The sequence below is a fragment of the Herpailurus yagouaroundi genome, unplaced genomic scaffold, assembly GCF_014898765.1.
Source record: "Herpailurus yagouaroundi ecotype Mexico unplaced genomic scaffold, PumYag 77, whole genome shotgun sequence".
Classification (NCBI taxonomy): domain Eukaryota; kingdom Metazoa; phylum Chordata; class Mammalia; order Carnivora; family Felidae; genus Herpailurus; species Herpailurus yagouaroundi.
In genome coordinates this window covers 4,373,851-4,391,644 of record NW_024412388.1, presented here as the reverse complement: position 1 = coordinate 4,391,644, position 17,794 = coordinate 4,373,851, and the positions used below count along the sequence as shown (strand labels likewise).

General features: G+C 59.4%; 2 protein-coding genes and 1 long non-coding RNA gene across 5 annotated transcripts; 1 reads left to right on the top strand and 2 right to left on the bottom strand.

The window, feature by feature from the left end:
- The first annotated feature begins 76 nt into the window (after positions 1-76).
- On the top strand, positions 77-1,330 carry LOC121020112 (uncharacterized). The gene is made up of 2 exons (XR_005785949.1): positions 77-126; positions 297-1,330. It is a non-coding gene; the product is annotated as an uncharacterized LOC121020112 (long non-coding RNA).
- THAP3 (THAP domain containing 3) lies at positions 870-8,826 on the bottom strand. 3 transcript variants are annotated; one of them, XM_040460013.1, is made up of 5 exons: positions 8,705-8,826; positions 5,527-5,719; positions 2,308-2,370; positions 1,848-1,946; positions 870-1,574 (listed from the first exon to the last, which is right to left on the bottom strand). In XM_040460013.1, exons 1-5 carry the CDS (start codon positions 8,776-8,778, stop codon positions 1,314-1,316), a joined length of 690 nt encoding a protein of 229 aa, XP_040315947.1. In that variant the 5' UTR covers positions 8,779-8,826; the 3' UTR covers positions 870-1,313. The 3 variants fall into 3 exon arrangements, with proteins under 3 accessions (XP_040315947.1, XP_040315956.1, XP_040315951.1); XM_040460022.1 differs by having other exon boundaries at positions 870-1,445; XM_040460017.1 differs by lacking the exon at positions 2,308-2,370.
- Positions 8,827-9,770: 944 nt separating this feature from the next.
- PHF13 (PHD finger protein 13) lies at positions 9,771-17,650 on the bottom strand. Its single transcript, XM_040459978.1, has 4 exons — positions 17,313-17,650; positions 14,781-14,882; positions 12,980-13,514; positions 9,771-12,463 (listed from the first exon to the last, which is right to left on the bottom strand). The coding sequence occupies exons 1-4, from the start codon at positions 17,349-17,351 to the stop codon at positions 12,237-12,239; spliced, it is 903 nt and encodes a 300-aa protein (XP_040315912.1). The 5' UTR covers positions 17,352-17,650; the 3' UTR covers positions 9,771-12,236.
- Positions 17,651-17,794: the final 144 nt, after the last annotated feature.

The following is a 17,794-nucleotide window of genomic DNA, read 5'->3' as shown; positions in this document are numbered from 1 at the left end:
TTTTGTTTTGAAAGAAAGAGCCGGGGAGGGGCAGAGAGACAGCAAGAGGGAAAAATCCCACAAACCATGAGATCATGACCTGAACCAAAATCAAGAGTTGGATGCTTAACCTGCTGAGCCACCCAGGTACCCCTTTAACTACTTTTTTAACCGTGAGGCCGAACTTGAAGCCATGATTCGGTTTTACACATTAGACATTTGCCCAAGAAACGGGAGTCAGGACATCACTTAGGATCGTTTTCCCGTTTGTTGTTTTTGTTTGGTTTTGTTTTTATTAAAGTCCCCTTTTTTCATAGCCAAAGGTGGTCATGCCCTGCCCTTCCTGCGCTTCAACAGGAAACACGAAGTCAGTCTTCTCAGCAGCCACAAAGGACGGGAGGAGAGAGGGCCTCCAGCTAGCACCTCCAGATCTCTTCCCACCGCTCTGAACAGAGCCCTCCTGTGAAACCTTCCTTAAGCCACAGTGGCATAAAGCGAAGAGGCAATTACTGTTCGTTTGTATGGAAACGTTCTGAGCATTCCCAAGTCCAAAAAAACCATCCCAGGTTTTTCAGATACTTTAGGCCACATCTTACTAACGGACACATAAAATCCAGCTGAAGCACAGAGGCTCGCAGACAGCTGGGCGCTCGGCGGCTCGAAGCCGAGCTTCGCTCCCAGGGAAGGGGCCCGGCAGTGCCCGGTGCAGAACCAACACCGGTTGCTAGTTCTGCTTTTCGCCTTTTCTCGCGAGAGTGGAAATCCTCCGACCTCTTTAGGTTAGCGAAAGCAGGTACTGATGCAGGTCGACTGTGAAAGCAAACGGTGTAACCCAGGCTCTCGAGAAACAGAACTCCTACACTGGTTTTCAAGTAAAGAAGGAAAACCGGTGGCGTAGGAAGACGCTTTATTATGTCTTTCGCGCAGACTGGGCCGGGGAAGGGGGGAAGGAGGCACGCCTGATCTCGGAGGCGGGTCCCAGCCACTCCAGCCGCCGTCCTCCAGGTGACCCAGGGCCTGGGCCCAGCTGCCCCGCCAGGAAGTGCACTTCCTCCCCAGCGGGGGCGCCCCATGCAGTGGCTCTGAAGACCCCCGCCCAAGCTTTTGTCGAAAGGGAGCACCGAGCTCCTCTTGATCACGGTCCCGCCCTGTCCTGGGGCTGATGCCACTAAACTTCCCCTGAGGTGGCCCGGGCTCCTCACCAGGGCTTGACCCGGCACGCCTCACTGTCCCTTTGCCTGTCAGCGGCAGGACTGAAAGGTCCGCGGCCAGCGCCCCAGAGCCACCGTCCCACCCCCCAGAGAGGCTCCGACAGGAAAGCCTGGCCGTGCGGCTCAGCTCTGCTGCTCTGGCGGCGGCCTGGCCTGGAGTCCCAGCTGGCCCGCTCTGTGGGCGCGGAGGCGGCTGGACATCCTCTGTATCACCAGCCTCTGAGCCTTCAAGCGTTTTCGGAGCTTCTCGTTTTCCTTCAGAGTCAGGAAGAGTTTTTTTTTTAGGGCATCTAAGTCCAAAAGGGCGTAGCTGTGATCGGACGGCTGTGCGGGGCTGGCCGGCTGACCAGGCGCCCGGCTTCCCTGCGGTCTCTGCGGCGAGACCTGAGGACACAGCGCGTGAAGGCGAGGCGGGGCCCAGGGCCGAGAGCCGGGGCCGTGGCGGGCGGGGACACGGCCCAGCCCGGCCCTTGATGCCACAGCACCCCTGACGTCGCCACCTGCCCGTTCTACTCGGAGGGTCCGAGATCGGGGCCACGGGCTGTGGGGCTCCCACTTGGGCACCGGATTGCTTCGTTCTGTTTGAAGGGAGCCCCCACCCCCGTGCGGAGCCCGAGCGACCACACGCTGCCTTCGTACCCGGGCCCCGCATCTTACCTGTTCTACGGGGCCGCCGGCGTGCGGGGGCAGCGCTTCGAGGGCGGCGTCTGTCTTCCTCCCCAGGCCGCACTCCGCGGGCCCCGCCTCGGAGACCACCTAGGGACAGCAGGGCGGAAGCGGGCAGCACACCCGGGATCCCCTCACGCCGTCCCGGGGGACGGCCGCGGCCAGGGGACCGGTGCAAACAGTTAACAGCCAGCCTGCCCCTCGGGGCCTGGACTCGGACCCTCGGAAATCGGGCACGAGCCACGCCGACATGCTCGCCATGCTCGCAGTGAGACAGGAAGGAGGCCCGGGAGGCTCCGCCTCCCCTTTTCTAGGAAAACCTGGAATCCTCAACCCTGGCTTCTGCGGAGCGCGCGGCAGACCCCTGCAGGCCAGCCCGGGGGGCAGTGCTGCCGCACAGTGTCCCCGTCGAGGCCGGGGTCCTGACTTGGGGGTGCCAGCGCGGACTCACCTCCTCCTTCTCCGGGTCCACATCTGTACCCCCACCGGCCGGGTCCGTGTTCTCCCTCACCAGCTGCAAGAGACAGAGCAGTGGACACAGGCCCCGGACTCTGCTCCTGGGAGGCCGAGGAGACCCCGAGAACCCCACCGGGTGCCCGGCCGCGTGCATCTGTCCCCACTGCTCAGCCCCGAGTGTTCAAACGACGCTCTGAACCCGGCCCAGCTGTCATCACCACCTCTGTCTCTCTCTCTCCCCGAATCTTAGGTCAGAGGCCCATGGACAGGCCCCGTGAAGCCACAGACCGAATTCCTACGTGTCACCCCAGGGCCTGACACGCTAGGCGCGTGATAGTAGGTGACTCACATTTGGCTCGTTGAGTGGCAGCCACGTAGGAGACAACATCCGACTCAGGGCCTGCGGCCAGTCCCGGGGCGGCCACGGAGCCGAGCCCCCGGCCACGGGGCCAAAACCAGCTGCCCGCGCTAGCTTCCGGCCCCGGGCACGGACAGCACCCAGGGGCAGGCTCACAGACGTCCCCAGAGCTTTAAACTGTAATGTCACTTCAGGGGCAAACCTTTTACCACAAACGCGTGCGAAGCTGTCAAACTCCCATCAGCGACACGCACCGATGGAGAAGGTGACTGATCAGAGGGCACAAAGTTTGGGTCAAGCAAAATGATGAAATTCTGGACTCTGCTGCACAAACATCGTGCCGTGGTTAACAGTACTCTGTTGTACATTCAAAAGTTTGTCCAAGGGGCGCCTGGGTGGCCCAGTCGGTTAAGCATCCGACTTCAGCTCAGGTCGTGATCTCATGCTTCGTGGGTTCGAGCCCCACATCGGGCTCTGTGCTGACACCTCGGACCCTGGCACCTACTTTGGATTCTATGTCTCCCTCTCTCTCTGCGCCTCCCCCTGCTTGTGCTCTCTCTCTGTCTCAAAATTAAATAAACGTTAAAAAAAAAATTTTTTTTTACGTCTGTCAAGAGAGTAGATCACACGTTAAGTGTTCTTACCAGTCAAAATTGACTATATATCAAACAAAAATAAACGGCCTTCCATGCTGAAATAACAAAAAAAACAGACACGCATGGAGAACCTACTTTGTGGGGCGCCTGGGTGGCCCAGTCGGTTAAGTGTCTGCCTCTTCGTTTTGGCTCAGGTCATGACCTCGGGGTTCGTGAGTTCGAGCCCCGCGTCAGCTCCGTGATGAGCCGGGGGCCTGCTTGGGATTCCCTCCCCACCCCCACCCCCCGCTCATGCCAGCTCGCGCTCTCGCTCTCTAAAAATAAACTTGAAAGAAAGAGAGAGAGAGAGAAAGGAAGGAAGGAAGGAAGGAAGGAAGGAAGGAAGGAAGGAAGGAAGGAAAGGAAGAAAGGAAGGAAGAAAGAAAAAAGAAAGAAAGAAAAAGAAAGAAAGAGAAAGAAAGAAAGAAAGAGAAAGAAAGAAAAGAAAAAGAAAAAGAAAAAGAAAAAACCTAGTCTGTTCAGGCCACAGTCTTGGTGAAACAAATCCCTGCCCTCAACCGAGTGCGGCAGCTGATGGTGGTGCCCGAGGGAGCCGGCCCAAAGGGAAGGAAGGCCAGTGGGGGGCAACGGACACGGCGGCCGGAGGTCCCTCCAGGGCACGTGAGGGCAGAGGCCCCGACGCGGGGCATGCCGGGCTCACGGCCACACACGGGCTCACGCGTCCTCACCCCGTAACTCCCTTCCCTCTCGCTCCCAGGAGCAGCCGCTGCACGCGTAGCGGTCGGGTGGGTCGGCCTCGGCTCTGCTCCGCCACAACCCTGCCTTCCCGGTTCACACAGGTGCCCGCTGTGCGGCCCACACTCCGGGACTCGGGACACCTCTGGGATTTATGAAGTTCAGTATAATCCCCCTCGTGGCCGCGACGTCCCAAGGTCCGCGAGCTCTCTCCTGAGCCGAACCTGCACGTCCCGCGCCACCAGGCACGGCCCTTCGGTGTCTCGCCGGGAAATCAAACTCCGGGTGCACAGGGCCCGCCTCACCCGGGAGCCCCACCCTCCAGGGGCTCGGCAAGCGCTGCCCTCCCCCCGCCCCACCTCCTGGGTCTGCAGAGTCCACGTGCTCTCGCGACCACCTGCACCTCCCTGCGACACCACAGGCCCCGGGCCGGAGGGAGCCTGCCACAGCCACGTCCCCACTCGCCTCCCCCAACAAGCCACGGTCTATCCAGGCCCGGCACCATCCGGCCCCTGCCACCCCCCGACCGGCCCGAGCTGATGCTGTTCGCGAGCGTGCCCCCCAGTCCCTCTCTACGTCTCCGCCCACACAGCCCCTGACCCCCTCCGCCACTGCATCTGTGGCCACCGTCGGTGCCCTGGCCAGAGCTCTCAGCCGGCGCGGGGGGGGGGGGGGGGGCCCTGAGTGGCAGCGGCACTGCCCCCGGGGCCTTGACCACAGCTCTCAGGCCCCGTCTGGCCATTCTGTCTGGCCACTCGGAAGGAAAGGACTAGGTCGAGGGGCACCTGCGTGGCTCAGTCGGTTCAGCATCTGACTCTTGATTCTGGCTGAGGGCATGATCTCACGGTTCATGAGTTCGAGCCCCGCATCTGTCTCTGTGCTGAACAGAGCCCGGCTGGGATTCTCTCTCCCTCTCACTCTCTGCCCCTCGCCCCGCCTCAAAATCAACTTAAAAAAAAAAACAACAAAAGGGTGAGGTCTGAATGTAACACAGCGGCCACCCAGCCCTGGGAAGGTCCTCACCGTGCAGCCTCAAGCCCAGCACACGTGAAACGCATCGAGGACCAAGCTTTTTGGCACACCCACCAGTCAGCTGCTTCAACAGCTTCTGGTCGCAAATATATATATATATATATTTGTTTTTAAGTTTTTATTTATTTTTGAGAGAGAGAAAGCAAGAGCGGGGGAGGGGCAGAGAGAGAGGGAGAGAGAGAATCCCAGGCAGGCTCCACGCTCACTGCAGAGCCCGACGTGGGGGCTCAAACCCACAGGTCATGAGATCATGACCTGAGCCGAAGGCGGACGCCTGACCAACTCGGCCACCCAGGCGCCCCAAGCGTGATCCATTTTTGAAGGGGCTCCAAACTGCAAATTACCTAAAGCAAAGGTCACGGCCAGTGGGGCCCCTGGGCTCTGAACCCTGGAGGCCTGACAGCACTGTGCGCTCGCTCGTTCTCAGCCTCCACCTTTGCTGTCCCTACAAACGCCCCCGCCCCGCGTGCTGGGCAGTCCCCGGTGTGCTCACCTGCGCGGCGTCCTGAAAGGCGAACACTGTGGGCACAGCATTCTGCTTCAGGTTTTTGCGGTTTCCAAAGGCGCTGAAGCACTCAGGTCGGAAGTGCTCGGAGCAGATGACCGTGTGCTGCTTGGGCTTGAAGTTGCCCCGGCCAATGTTCAGCACCCATTCCTTCAGCAGCTCCGGGCGGCTGAACGGGAACCTAGGAGGCAAAGGAGGGAGACAGGAAGGAACTTGCAAAGCTGATGTGGGCCCTGTAGACTTCTGAACTCTGAAAAATCCCACGAGGTATTTTAGCAGACAGCTTGGAAAATCCCGTAATCTCACTCTGTTAAACCACACCCAACTTCTGGAGGTTTCTGTCAGGGCCGGTTACGGCATCATTAGGAAACCTGGGGCCATGAACGTGGCCAGAAAACCTTCTGACGGTATACTTGCAGGGTGAGCCATGTGAGCTCCCTCAGGAGCCTACCACGTGCGGCCCTGCCCCGGGCACTGGGAGGGAGGAATGAATATGACAGTCCCACCCTCATAGAGCCAACCTTCGAGAATAGGAAAACAGACAGTAAACCAAACAGATCTGGACTGTGTAGGAATAAAGAGTAGGAAGTGGTCAGGAAGGCTTCCTAAGACGCGAGGTGATGCTGTTCGTGAGCGTGCCCCAGTCCCTCTCTCTCTAAGTCTCTGCCCACACAGCCCCTGACCCCCTCCGCCGCTGCCCCTGCGGCCGCCCTCCGTGCCCTGGCCAGAGCTCTCAGCCGGCGCGGAGGGGGCCCTGAGCGGCAGCGGCACAGCCCCCGGGGCCTTGACCACAGCTCTCAGGCCCCGGCTGGCCACTCGGAAGGAAAGGACTAGGTCGAGGGGCACCTGCGTGGCTCAGTCGGTTCAGCATCTGACTCTTGATTCTGGCTGAGGGCATGATCTCACGGTTCATGAGTTCGAGCCCCGCATCTGTCTCTGTGCTGAACAGAGCCCGGCTGGGATTCTCTCTCTCCCTCTCACTCTCTGCCCCTCACTCCGCCTCAAAATCAACTTAAAAAAAAAGAATAAGGTCTGAATGTAACACAGCGGCCACCCAGCCCTGGGAAGGTCCTCACCGTGCGGCCTTTGAGCAGAAGCGGAAGGAAGCAGGAGCGTGAGCCCGTGGATATCTGAGGGAAGGGCTAAGAGCAAAGGCACCGGGATGGGGCTGTGGTCAGAGGCAGGCTTGGCTGGCAGGTGGGCAGTTGGTGGGAGGGGGGTGGGGGCTGTGGGCAGAGGGTGATGGCAGAGGGAGGGCACCTGGTGACCGGGACCAGGATGTCAGCAGAGGGGTGACAGGCAGGCAGAGCTGGGATGTATTTTGAAAGCTGTGTGGCAAAGGTTGCCTGTGGGCCATAAAATAAAAGAGAAGGAAGGAGTTTCATGGATTAAGATGGGAGAGGGAGGTACTGTAGAGGGGGAGGGGGCAGGTTTGGGGGACCAGAATTTTGGTTCTCTATGTTAACTGTTAAACGTGAGGCACCTCTTACATGTCCCCGCTGGAGTGGTGGGGGACACGTGTCAGAAGATGTATGTCAATGTGGGGGCCATCCCCATGTAAAGGGTGGTAAAGCCATAAGCCTGGGAGAGATCGGAGCCCTGGGGAGTAAGAGGGAATGTGGAGGGTACAAGACCACGGCCCTCACCCCGAAGGGCTCCAAGGCTAGTGTTGGAAACGAGGAGGACCCAGCAAAGGAGTCTGAGAAGGGACACTGTGACAGAGGAAGAGGTCATGGGGTGCCCTAGAAGCCAAGTGGGAGAGTGTCACGGGGCTCTGCGGTCAGCTGGGCCAAATGCTGCAGATGAGGATGGCCGCCACCAAGGGCTACTGGGGACCTGGCAGGGCACTTTTGTGGGAGTGGCCTCGGCAAGAGCCTGAATGAGTTGGAGAGAGAATCGGAGCAAGTCCACTCCGGCGTAAGCCCGGCTGAAAGGAACAGATACGGGCACGGGGAAGACCTGTCCCGGCAACGTCTACGGTGACGTGCTTGAAATGGCCAAAAACCGGAGGTACCCAAATGCCCTTCATTGTAGAACAGGTCAATTCTGGTATATTCGTTCAGCGGAGCGCTGCTCCAGACGGAGAGGAAGGCACCGCGCTCCATGCGGGCGGCTCACAGCCAGTGGCGGGCAGAGCAGGAGACACAAGAAAAGCACAGTGGAGTCCACGTGTGAAGTTCAAAACAGCCCAAAGCGCCCCACGCTGACAGATGGCAGGATATGGGTCACCCCTGGGGATGAGAGGGAAGGAGGGGAGGGAGGGGGTGCGGCTGGGGGTTCCCTAGGGGCTGGTGAGATTATGAATCACAGCAGTGACGCCACGTTCACTTCGTGGAAAGGGCCGGACTGCGGACGATTTGTGCGCTTTTCTGTAGGTCTTACGCTTCAATAAAAAGATTTACTTTGAAAAGGAAAATGATAATAGGAAAGGAAGTGGGGGCAGAGTGTGCCCGGCTGGCCCCGGGGTCGTGCTCGAAAGGCAGCACAAACACGGGCAGTGGCTGGAACCTGAGCTCTCTTGGGCAGAGAGCCGGTACCCCACCGGGCCCGACATGCTGCGAGCGCGGCGACAGACCCCACTCCCCCGACACCCTGGAGCGTTCTCACTCCTGCACGCCACCCTCCCTTCACGACAGGAGGTCCGGCCAGGGCTAAGAAGGGGCCAGCTCAAGGCAAACCCGATGGCCGTCACCATCACTCATTCATTTGGAAATGCATTCAGCCAGTACACACTGAGCACCTAAGCTCCAGGATGCACCCGCGAACAAGACCAAGTCCCGGGGACGACAGGCACCAGAACTGCAGAGGGTGCTAGGGGCTGCGGGGCGCGGCCTGGGGAGGGGCGGCCCACGCCGGACCCCTCTGCTCCAGACCTTCCCGATGCGCCCTCAGCAGGTTGCTCAGCCTCTCCGACAGTCTCCCCACGCGCCGAGGCCGGCCAAGGAGGCACAGGGCCGCCGGTGACCCCGCCGGTCCCCGGGCCGCCGGCCCCTCTGCGAAGGGCCCCGCTACACGCCCTCGGGCCTCTCCGGCTGCCGGGCAGAGGCTCCGGCGTCCCCGCCCAGCGCGCCAGGCCTTAGGCTCCGGCGGGGGGTCGCGGCCGGTCGGACGGGCGAGGGGTGTCGGCGGCCGGGCCCCCGCGCCCCACGGCGCCCCCGCCCCTCACCGGTGGAAGGTGAGCTGCTTCCTGCGGCTGCTGTAGCGGTTGCAGCACTGCCGGGCCGCGCACGACTTCGGCATCTCCAAACACCAGACCCAGGTGCCCCTAACAAAGATGGCGGCGTCGGGCCTGCGGGGCGGAGCCAGAGAGCGGGGCGGGGCCTGCGGGGCGAAGCCTGGCCTGCGGGCGGGGCGGGGCGGGGCCAGCGGGCAGTGAGGGGACCGTGGCGAGGCGGGGCCTGCAGGGCACTGCCGGGCCCGCGGACGAGAGCTGGGCTGTGGACGGGGTGGAGCCAGGGAGCGGGACGGGACCGCCGGGAGGCGGAGGCGGGCCTGCCTCTGTTCGGCTCCTGGGCCCGCCTCGCGAGCTCTCTGGGCCGCCCGCCTCGCTAGAGTCAGGTGGGCTCCGGGGTGCCCCGTCGAGGGGGTGCGCCCGGACCCAGCTCAGGCCCGACACCCCAAAAGCGCCGCGGGTGCAAGTTCCACCCATCCGCGAAAAAGCCCGTGGTTCTTGCTTTGAAGAATCAAGACACACCCACCAAACAGCCTTGGACACCTGGAAACGAGAGAAGGGCTCGCGGCCCAAGCTGGCCAGCATTTCTAAGGTTTTAACAGGTGTTAATAACGTAGATTTGGGCTGCTCAAAAGTCACTGGAGGTACTAGTTGACCACCAATTGGGTCTCAGGTTAGAGGTAGGCAGACACAGCGGACAGAAGGAGCAGGCTATGGGGACCCCAGAGCGTAAAGGGGCAGGACGAGCACCCCTGGGAGACTGCAAACCCACTTGCAGAAGCTCACGGGAGGCTGCAGTTTTTACAAAGCAGGTAGCCACTCACGGGGATTCAGGCTGATGCACACAGTGTGATGAAACGGTGAAAGCTATTCATACTGCGGTTTGTTTCTGGAGAATTTACTAGAGAGGTATATGAAGCATTGTGGGCACTTTTCGTCCTGCCAAACCGAACTCAGGCTTCATCTCCCCAAGTCTCTGTGTGATCACCGTTGGGGGGGGGGGGGGGGGGGCCAGCCACAGCTACGCCCTTCAGCACAGAAAACAAACACCTGAAGCTAGTCAGGAACCTCAAAGTAGCAATATATTTATTTACAAAATATACAGTTTCACAGAAACAGCTTCGCTTTATACACATAAACTTTATAATTACACAGAACCATGTAAACGATGTTAAGTGTCTGGCCTGGCCAATGCCAATGCGAGGGGCTTACTTTTGGGGTGACATCTTTCCCTCCCCTCCCTTTATCAGCCACCAACCAGGAGCCCCTAGATGGGCCATGCCTAATTTGCATAAAGCTGATTGCAGCTGCCCAGCTCAACCTAACACAAAAACCAAGGTGTCTTGACTTCCTAGACACCACCCACAGGGATAGATCGATCTGTTAAAAGAACAAAAAGGAAACGAAGGAAACAGATCAAAATGAGTATTAAGTACCTTCCAGAGGCGTCACCAGGCATTGAACCTTCTAAAAGCAATACAGCAATCGCCCAGGCTGGTAGTCCCACTGTAAAATCACACATATTCTTAAATGCACTTTTAAAACTTTGTGGAGTTTTAAAAAAAGAAAAAAAAACACTTTGGAACTTTGGCTATTCTCACGGTGAAGACACTGGACAGGCAATGTCATGGGGCAGATCTTTGGCAAATTCCTCTCCGACTTTTCCTGGACGTTTGCCCTCATCAGAGCCAGACAGTTGTCTGGGGAGAAGGTTGGTTCTAAGCCCGCTTCTCACTATTTTTCTCTACAGCAGAACTTCCCCCTTGGGGATCTTCACAATAAACTAGGTTTCAGAAACTATTTCTATTTCTGTGTTAATATGCGCAACAGAATACAAAACAAAACAAAAGGCAGTTGGCTGGTGAAGCATGAAAGATACTAGCACAGAAAATGGGCTCTGATTAGCCAATTCGAGTTCAACCTCCCCCCACTGTGCCTAAGGGAGAGAATACAAAGAGTCCCCGTCCGTGGTGGCCCCACACAAGGGTGCCACATGGAGACAACCCCCCCCCCACAGAGAGACTGGGGGGGGTCCACCCCCACTATAAATGTAAGTATGACCCACCAAGCTGGGCATCCTTCCCTTTTCATGCTTCACAAGAAACAATGTGTATGAAAACACACCCATCCATTTACAAAAAAAAAACATTTTTGAGAAGAGTGTTTGAACTGCTCAAGAGCACTGTCAACTTCGGAGAAAGCGGAAGCCTTCCTCTCCCTCCAGGCCCCAGAGCCACCCGTGTCCCCTGCCCTTGAGCAGAGAGCCCTGTGGAGCTGCAGGCGCAAACTCCCTGGCTTCTCCAGAGCTGGCCTGCACAGGAGTCTCCCCAGTCCAGGGTCCTGATTCAGATCTAAGGAAGTCTGCACCGTCCAATGGTATATTCCTGGAGACCAATGTTACCCTATCACTCACACACCAATTCAAACCAAAAAAAAAAAAAAAAAAAGGCTTCAAATCCTAACCTTGCCCCGTGAAACCAGCGGGCCAGCCTGTGTGAGAGCATACTGAGAATCAACCACAGGAGAGGCCTCCCCCCCAAGTTTTCCTTACCTCATTATGTAGAGGAACACCATTCCCCAGTGACTGCCTAACCTTCCTGCTGCTACTGGAGTAAGGTGAGGGAAAGAGGAGGACCGGATCCAAGGGCCCTCTCGCTGGAGAACAGCTTGCCAGGCACCCCAGGACCTCATCCACCAACTGAAAAGGGCACCCAGGCAGAAAACTGCCAATACTTTTGGCTATATCGTGCAAAAAGACAGGTTTTTTACATCGTGCAAAACAGGAAACTGAGTTATGAACACGGGCCACCTCAACCCCCCCCAACCAACCCCTTTTCCACCGAGAAGTGGCCACATACTGTCCCTTTTAACAAACAGAAGGAAACCTAGGGATCGTTAGCTGGCCCCCGCCCCAGGGCTCCTCCCAGAGCAAGACCAGAGGACTCTAGCTGGCAGCCAGCAGTGGGGGTGGGGGGGGGGGGGGGGGGGGGGGGGACAGCAGCAACCACAGCAGGGAGAGAGGGCAGACCACGAAGGTTGGGGCAGCTTGATGGTTGCTGTACAGACACTTATGGTCAAAGACTTACACTCGAGAGAAAGCTTACACGTATGGCTGTTCACTAACAGGCCCGGGAAACCGAACATCTCCTCTCCCGAGACAGCGGAAGCGGGTAACAGCTCGCACCCGTTCCCAGCGGAGGGAGCTTGTCAACAAAATGACAGCAAGGGTTCACCACTACCACGTACCCTCCTTTTCAGCTGAACCAAACCCACTGTACTTGAGTGTTGAGTCCACCTCCACTGCAGAGAACACGGCTCTGGCAGCAGCTTTGGCCAACGAGGATTTTATTCAGTCACTGGCTATATACAGGGTATACCTTGGACAGCCTGTCCTTTTGCTTAGGCACCTGAATGGCAGGGGTCTGCCCGCACCAGAGCTGAGAGTTCTGTGCTCAACTGAGAGACGGGCCAAAAAGCCCATCGTCCCTTCCGATTCCTCGCCCATGGTCTCCTCGCGCACCGACAGTCAGTCCAGAAACAGTTTCCGTGAGCCCATCCGAGAACGGTTGGAGCGGCGGATGTCGAACTTGGAGTCCCGGCACTTCTGGCAGACAAACACTTCCGGAACATTGGATTTCCGGATTTTCGCACAGGACAGGTGAATCCAGGTGTGGCACTCGTTACACTCAATCATAGGGCGGCCGGCGAACGGTTTCATGCAGAAGCAGGTGACGAGGTCCCAGGAGTCGTCATCTGAAAAGGGGAGACACACGTAAGGGGAGGGGAAGAACCTTCCTGTGACCTCTCCCCATCCCACCCGCTCCTCCAGTGGGTCCAGGCAGCTGAGCTGCAGTAAAGCCCGATCTTCACCAAATGCACGGACTTCAACTTGCACTAAGGGCAGGGCTATCAGACGGGCAGGGCCCTCGGAAGTGCTCCCCTCTCTGAAAGTGGAGCAAACGCGTGAACGAAGCCACTGAAATGTGTGGCACCAGGAATTAACTACGAGAGGTGGACTTAGGAAGCTAGCTTATTTTTTGTATTTGGAGGCCTGTCCCGGAATCTCGGCTGTCTCCAGCCGCAATCACCCCCTCCCCCACCACTTCCTAAACATCTCAGTGTCCACCTTCTTCTCCCTTCTTCCCTAGAGATGGCGGGCACACTCTGCTGTCCCGCTGCCAGGAAGGGACCGTTCCAAAACTCCTGCCTACACCCCCTGCTCTTCGGACCACCAGCCACTCGCGTGGCACTCCTCCGGGGACCACTCACCCGAATCCACCATTATGTCCTCATCATTGCCGGTGCTGTCCTCGTCCCGGAACACCACCTGCTTTCCCTGCCGGACAATAGTCCGTTTGCCTTCAGTCTTTATTTCTTTGACCTGATCAGGTGACACCGTGACACAAGATCCGCTGGAAGGAGTGTCAGAGTCCCAGCCCGAGCAGGGGTCGCCGGGAGCCTGGGGGATATCCTGCAGGGCGGGACTTGTGGGGGTCTCTACATATGGGTCAGCGGCTTCCAGCTTCAGCAAGCTCCCCATGTACCCCTCCTTCACAGGCACATCACTGTCCCTCCGCTTCCTCTTCTTCTTCTTCTTCAGCTTGTCCGTTTTCTTTCTGTCCAGCAAGAAGTTACTGGGCTTGGCTCGCTGCAGGAGGCTCGGCTGCAGGTGGCCAAAGCAGCGGTCAGAGACCGGCAAGGGTACCGCGGACGCCATGTCGGTGAAACCAGCGTCCCAGCCGTCACTGTCGATGGTACCAGCGGTGCTGTTGGCAGGGCTGGGGCTGCTCCTCAACGGGAGCTCCTGAAAGGACAGAAGCACAGGCGTGGGGTCCGAGTGTTTCGGCCGGTCCCCGGCAACAAGAGCTAGCCACAGGCAGAGTGTCCGCAGCCGGTCAGGCCTACAGACCAGGGCTATCAGAACCGTGACCTTCTCGGCTCTCACAGGCAGTACTCTTTAGGAATGGTGTCATGAGCACTCTACCGTGACCTTCCAGATAGAATGTTAACCCCCGAGGAGGAAAACCTTCTCTTGCTGAACCCTCAGCCCCTGGACCAGAGCCAGGAACTCATTCGATGCCCAGTAAGTATCTAGAAAAGTGCCAAGGACACCCTCTGAAAGCCCCTTATCTTTCCCCGATTGTAATATCTCCTGTCTGTTTGTCCTCCCAAGGGGTGTATTTTTTTTTTAATTAAGTGAATTTAAATTAGTTTTGGGAGCTTCCTGACACTCTTCTTCAAAACTGGAGACATCCCCCCAAATACTGCAAAATCAAAGTAGGTAATCATAGCTCCAAAGCCATGAGCTAATCTCTGTGGTTCCTTCAGACCAGTCAAGCATTTTATTTACAAACAGTGGCAACACTCTGCGTGGTACAAAAGACACACTTATCCACGTCCACGGCAAACAGAAGTGATAAGCCAATGCTGGACTCTGACCTCTTAATAAACTTTCCTTTCTTTTGAGACCTGTATAATACAAGCTTCAACACTATGACCATGGTGGTCCTCAGTCCTGCCCGTTAGTTACTTAGCAAGGAGAAAAGAAATCCCTTAAAACACAGGGGATTTGGGCCACAAGTCCCTGAAGACACTGTAACATGGTGTGCAAAGCAAGTGGAGAGCTGCTCACCAGAAGAACAGTGTAGACCGGGCCTAACCGTCCGGCTGAACCCCAGGCTCTGCCACTGTAATTAGCCTGGAACCCAGGGTGAGGAGTGCCCCAGCGTCTTCGTCTTTAAAATGGGGATAAATAACAGCACCTGTCTCATAGATCATAAAGACCAAGAACGCCGCCCGGCCACTGTAGGCACTGCATCTGCACCGGACATTCAGAGCGGGCAGACAGGAAACATGTTATTTGCAAGCAAACGCTTAAAGTTTATTAAATCATTTTTAGACAAGCCTATGCTTTCTATCTGAGTTTTAGAAACCACCTCCCAGACAGGTCTAAGTTTCCTAGAAAGATTTCTACCTGACAGCCGTCTGAAGTCCCCCCACCCCACCCGTTCCAGACCCCCACCCTGCCACTGGCTTCACTGCCAGCAAGAAGGGTGGCCCTGAAGATTACCTCCTTCGGATACGGAATGTAGCCAGCATAGGCCAAGACAAAGGTGCAGAATTTGTTGAAATCCTCCACAGTCCTGCGCCTCTTGTAACTGGGGGAGCACTCCTGTTAGCAGGCGAGAAAACGGGGTGTGTTTGAAAGTAGGCACTTGGAGATGGAACCACAGAAACAAAACTAAGCCAGCTGGAGATGTTCTCGTCAACCACTTGAAAATACACGGTTAGATTTACAAACACTCCAGAAACAAGATAAGGTAGGTTTGGGTCCGAGAAATAGCACTGTACTCAGGAGGCTGAAAGAAGGGTATTGTGGTGTTTTGCCAAGGGCAAACACTGGGGCACTGGTGGGCAGATAACAACATGCAGCACAAGAATCTATTTCTTGTGCTCCTGTGGCATTTTCCAACATTATCACTGTCTGCAGGCCTATCAGGAGCTCTAATAACTGTGTTTTTGCTACAGATTTTCCATTTTGAAAATAAACTTCAGCTGCAGCTGTAATCCAAATATTTTTAAGTGATTTCAAAGTCAACTACTTCTTACCCTTCAGAACTCAACTCAGGTCTGACCCCTCCCCAGCCAGGGAGGAACTCCTCCTCCTCCTGGGCCCTCTCCTCCAGGAGAGGCCACTTCCGCTCGGCCCTCCGCTGCTGCAACACCCAGCGTCCAGGGGGCCAGCACCCAAATGCTCCCCGACTCAGAAATTAAACCAGGAACGTTGTTCCTAGGCTTAACTTGCAGGGAGAAGGAATACTGGATGAAATACTAGAGGATTTTGGCTTGTGTGTCCTGTCTCCATTCAATCTAGAAACGTCCTTAACAAGAAGGGGTTTTCTCCCCGAAAAAGAGCAGCTCGGGGAGAAAGAACCTTTATTTGCTAAAAAGCAAAACAACTCTCCTTAATTTTGGTTTATTCGGCTAGCTTATTTACCGAGATTTCCTTCAGGCATTTTAGCACCCATCCCAACCCCATCCTTACGTGCTCAGCTCCCATTTCCAGAACCCAGGGACCCCCTACCCTGCTAGGGTGAAAGCGGGACAGAAAGCTGGGGGGTGGGTTCCTGGACCCAGCCCAGCCCCTCCACAGGACGGTGGGCCCAGAAAGCGGCGCGGCACCGGCGCGCCGCCCGCAGGTTTCCTTCCGAAGGCTCCGCTTATTTTTTCAACTTGGTTCTAGCAGCCCCCCGCCGGCGCCCCCGGGGGCCGCCCCGCCCCCCCCCCCCCCCCCCCCCCCCCCCGCCGCTGGGACCCTAGGGGCGCGCAGGTCGGCGGAGCACCGGCCTCAGAGAGGTACCCGGAATTTCCTGCGGCGCAGAGACCCTGCCCCCATCCCCGGGAAGCACTGACCGCCCGCGCTCCGGCCACGGTGGGAGGGCCGCGGCCCTCGGCCCTCAAACTCTCGGGGCGAACTTTTATTTCGGCGGGGAACGCGCAAAAGTGGGTCAGGGGCCTGGACGCGGAGCGCAAGGCGGCGGCGCCCTCGGGCCCGGGGCGGAGGGACCCGCGCCGCCCCCACCGCGCCCGCCCGCCTCGCCGCCCCGCCGCCTTTAGGAAAAGCAGATGGCGGTGCGGCCCCCTCCCCGCCCTCCGCGGAAGCCGCCCCCCGCCGACACTCGGCCCCGGAAGGTGCGGGGCCCATCCCGCCGGGGAGGGGGCGCGGGAGGCCGGGCAGGATTCGGGGTCCGGGGCTGGTGGGCCCCGCGAACCCCCAAGGCGGCAGCGCGGCAAGCCAACGCGCCCGCCGCCGCCTCCCCCACCCGCTCGAGCCGGGACCCGCACCCGAGCCCGGCGGACCTCGGGAGCGAGAGGGGACCGAGGCGGGGGCGCCGGAGGGGCCGCCCGGGAGAACCGAGGGCCGATCCCCGGAAGGAGGGGGAGCCGGGGCGGGGCGAGAGAGCCCGCGGCCGGGGGGCGGGGGCCCCGGAGGGGGAGGAGAGCGCGCGGAGGGTGGGGGGCTCGATTCGGGTGTTTGCGGGGGTGGGGACCCGGCAGGAGTAGGCCCCCGGAGCCGGAGGGGGCGGGGGCCGCGCGGGAGTCAGGGGGCGGGGCGCGGACTACCGGGCCCTGGGGATTAAGGGAGCAGGCGGGGGCGCGCGGAGCGGAGTCCCGGTCCGAGGGGGACCACGAGCCCCTCCGGGAGGGGGGGAGGGGGCTCGTCCGAGAAGCGGGAACGCGAGGCGGCGGCTGGGACCGAGTCCCCGGGGGCGGGGAAGGAGTAAGCCAAGCCGGCAGGGAGGGGCCGGGGGCGCAGACAGGTCCCGGAGCTACGCGAGGCCGGGGAGGGGTGGGCGCGGCGACCCGAGGGAAGCGGGCGCCGGGAAGACGCGGACGCCCGCGGGAGGGACGCCGAGGCGAGGGCCGGCTGGGAGGACCGGGCGCGGGCCCGAGTGGGGGGCGGGGTTGAGCGCCCAAGGGGGCGACGAGGGAAGGCCGGGGGAGGGGAGGGCGGCGCTGGGCCGGCGGGGGTCCGGCTGCGGGGAGCGCCAGGACTGGAGTGGGGGTGGTCAGGGGCGATCCGGACGCAGCCCTCACTCACCTCCGGGTGGAAGGCGGCGGCGCAAGAGTCGGAGTCCATGTTCAGGGTGGGGGGCGGCGGCTACGGGAGTGCAGGGGCCGGGGTGCGGGCGCCGGGCCGCGGAGCCGCTCAGGGCTGGGGGCTCCGGCGGCAGCGCAGAACGAGGGCGGACCCGGGAGGGGTCGCCCCGGCTGGAGGTGATGAGGGGTTCGGCGTGTTGCGTCCCGGGCTCTGTGCTCCCGGGCCGGCGGCTCCACGGCCGAGCAGAGTTGGCGATGCAGCTCCTGCGGCCGGCGCGGCGGGAGAGGCGGGAGAGTCGCTGCGGGGGGCGGTGGCGGCGGCGAGCGGGAACCCGACCCGCTCCCCGACCTGACGCCCAGTTCGGCTCGTGTCTCGGGAGGGAGGGCGGGAGAGCCGCGAGGGCTGTCGGGAGATGTAGTCTGTGGGCGACGGGAAGCCAAAGGCGCGGGGGCGGGCGCGGGGCATTGTGGAAGTAGTGGTCC

Excerpts from the sequence above, each read along its gene's own strand:
- PHF13 (XM_040459978.1), bottom strand. The coding sequence starts at position 17,351 with ATGGACTCCGACTCTTGCGCCGCCGCCTTCCACCCGGAG. Across the intron at positions 14,883-17,312 it reads CCGCCGCCTTCCACCCGGAG|GAGTGCTCCCCCAGTTACAA; the intron begins GTGAGTGAGGGC and ends GCCTGCTAACAG. Across the intron at positions 13,515-14,780 it reads ACATTCCGTATCCGAAGGAG|GAGCTCCCGTTGAGGAGCAG; the intron begins GTAATCTTCAGG and ends CTGTCCTTTCAG.
- THAP3 (XM_040460013.1), bottom strand. The coding sequence starts at position 8,778 with ATGCCGAAGTCGTGCGCGGCCCGGCAGTGCTGCAACCGCTACAGCAGC. Across the intron at positions 5,720-8,704 it reads AAGCAGCTCACCTTCCACCG|GTTCCCGTTCAGCCGCCCGG; the intron begins GTGAGGGGCGGG and ends TTTGCCTCCTAG. Across the intron at positions 2,371-5,526 it reads CCTTTCAGGACGCCGCGCAG|CTGGTGAGGGAGAACACGGA; the intron begins GTGAGCACACCG and ends TGTCTCTTGCAG.